The following is a 1,336-nucleotide window of genomic DNA, read 5'->3' as shown; positions in this document are numbered from 1 at the left end:
GCGGTGCCCGCGCAGGGGCCGCCCGTGCGGGCCGCGCCGCCGTGACCCTCCTCCCCGCCCCCTCGGCCGGCTCGCCCGGCTATAAAGGAGGGTTTTATTCTCGGGCTCCGGTCTCACGCCAAACCCTGTCACACCGTCTAGACGAGCTGTCGTGGGGCTCAGCCCAGCTGTCACCATGGCGATGGAGACGAGTCCGCTGTGAATTTTGGGGGGAGAGCGCGAGCGAGCGAGAGCGGCGGCGGAGGAGGAGGAGGAGGAGGAGGAGGAGGCGCGGGAGGAGGAGGAGGAAGGCTCGGCCGCCGCCGTGCCGTGCCCTGCCCTGCCCGCCGCCGCCGCCGCCCGCGAGGGAGGCACGGACCCCCCGGCGCTCCGGGCCGCGGCTGGAGCCGGCCCAGCGGGGAGCCCCGGGGAGCCAGCGGCCGCCGAGCGCCTCAGATGCGTCTGTCACACAACGCCGGCCGAGCTATTTAAAGTAACGGGCCTCGCCGGACTTTGTCTCTGCCTATTTATGAGTCCCCGGGAGCTGGCCGGCGCCGCCGGGCAGCGCTAGGAGCCGCGCCGCAGCGCCAGCCCCGCGGGGACGCCAGCGCCGAGCCGGGGGCCGGGCCCGCCCGGAGCATGACGGCCATCGGGGCGCTCCTGCTCTGCTCCTGCCTGGGGCTGCTGCGGCCGGGCGCCGGGCAGCCCTTCCTGCGGCTGCGGCCCTCGCCCAGCGACAACCTGCCGGTGAAGGACATCGTGGAGCACCCGGACCCCGAGTACGACCCGAAGGAGCAGGACCTGGACGAGCGGACTCTGCGCAAGAAGCTGGGCAGCCATTTCGACCCCGGCTTCATGGCCGTGGCCGTGCCGGGCCCCGCCAACGCCTCCGCGGGCGCCGATGCGGCGGCGGGGCGGGCGCGGGCGGCGGAGCTGCGGCGGCTGGAGCGGGGCGGGCCGCGGCTGCGGGTGGGCAAGAAGGCGCGGCGGAAGGTGCTGCAGTGGCTCTGGGCGTACACCTACTGCCCCGTGCTCTACACCTGGAAGGACCTGGGCGTCCGCTTCTGGCCGCGCTACATCAAGGAGGGCAACTGCTTCGCCGAGAAGTCCTGCTCGCTGCCCGAGGGCATGTTCTGCAAGCCCGTCAAGTCGGTCACCAAGACGTTCCTGCGCTGGCACTGCCAGGGCTGGTCCAGCCAGAAGTACTGCACCTGGATCCCCGTGCAGTACCCGCTCATCTCCGAGTGCAAGTGCTCCTGCTAGCACGGCCCCGCGCTGCCCCGGCCCTCGCGCCGCTCTCTTTGCTCGCCTGGATCTTCCCGGGGGGGTTCGTCCGCCCTCCCCCTCGGGGCGCGCG

General features: G+C 73.3%; 1 protein-coding gene across 1 annotated transcript; it reads left to right on the top strand.

Annotated features, from left to right (window-relative positions):
- On the top strand, nt 346–1,330 carry LOC110406008 (noggin-2-like). Its single transcript, XM_021411965.1, has one exon. It carries the CDS (start codon nt 619–621, stop codon nt 1,240–1,242), a length of 624 nt encoding a protein of 207 aa, XP_021267640.1. The 5' UTR covers nt 346–618; the 3' UTR covers nt 1,243–1,330.

The sequence above is a fragment of the Numida meleagris genome, chromosome 13, assembly GCF_002078875.1.
Source record: "Numida meleagris isolate 19003 breed g44 Domestic line chromosome 13, NumMel1.0, whole genome shotgun sequence".
NCBI classification, from domain to species: Eukaryota; Metazoa; Chordata; class Aves; order Galliformes; family Numididae; genus Numida; species Numida meleagris.
The sequence above is the reverse complement of the archived record's forward strand: the minus strand, read 5'-3'. Positions and strand labels throughout refer to the sequence as shown.

What these genes read in the sequence shown, in the direction of transcription:
- LOC110406008 (XM_021411965.1), top strand. Translation starts at nt 619, where the DNA reads ATGACGGCCATCGGGGCGCTCCTGCTCTGCTCCTGCCTGGGGCTGCTG.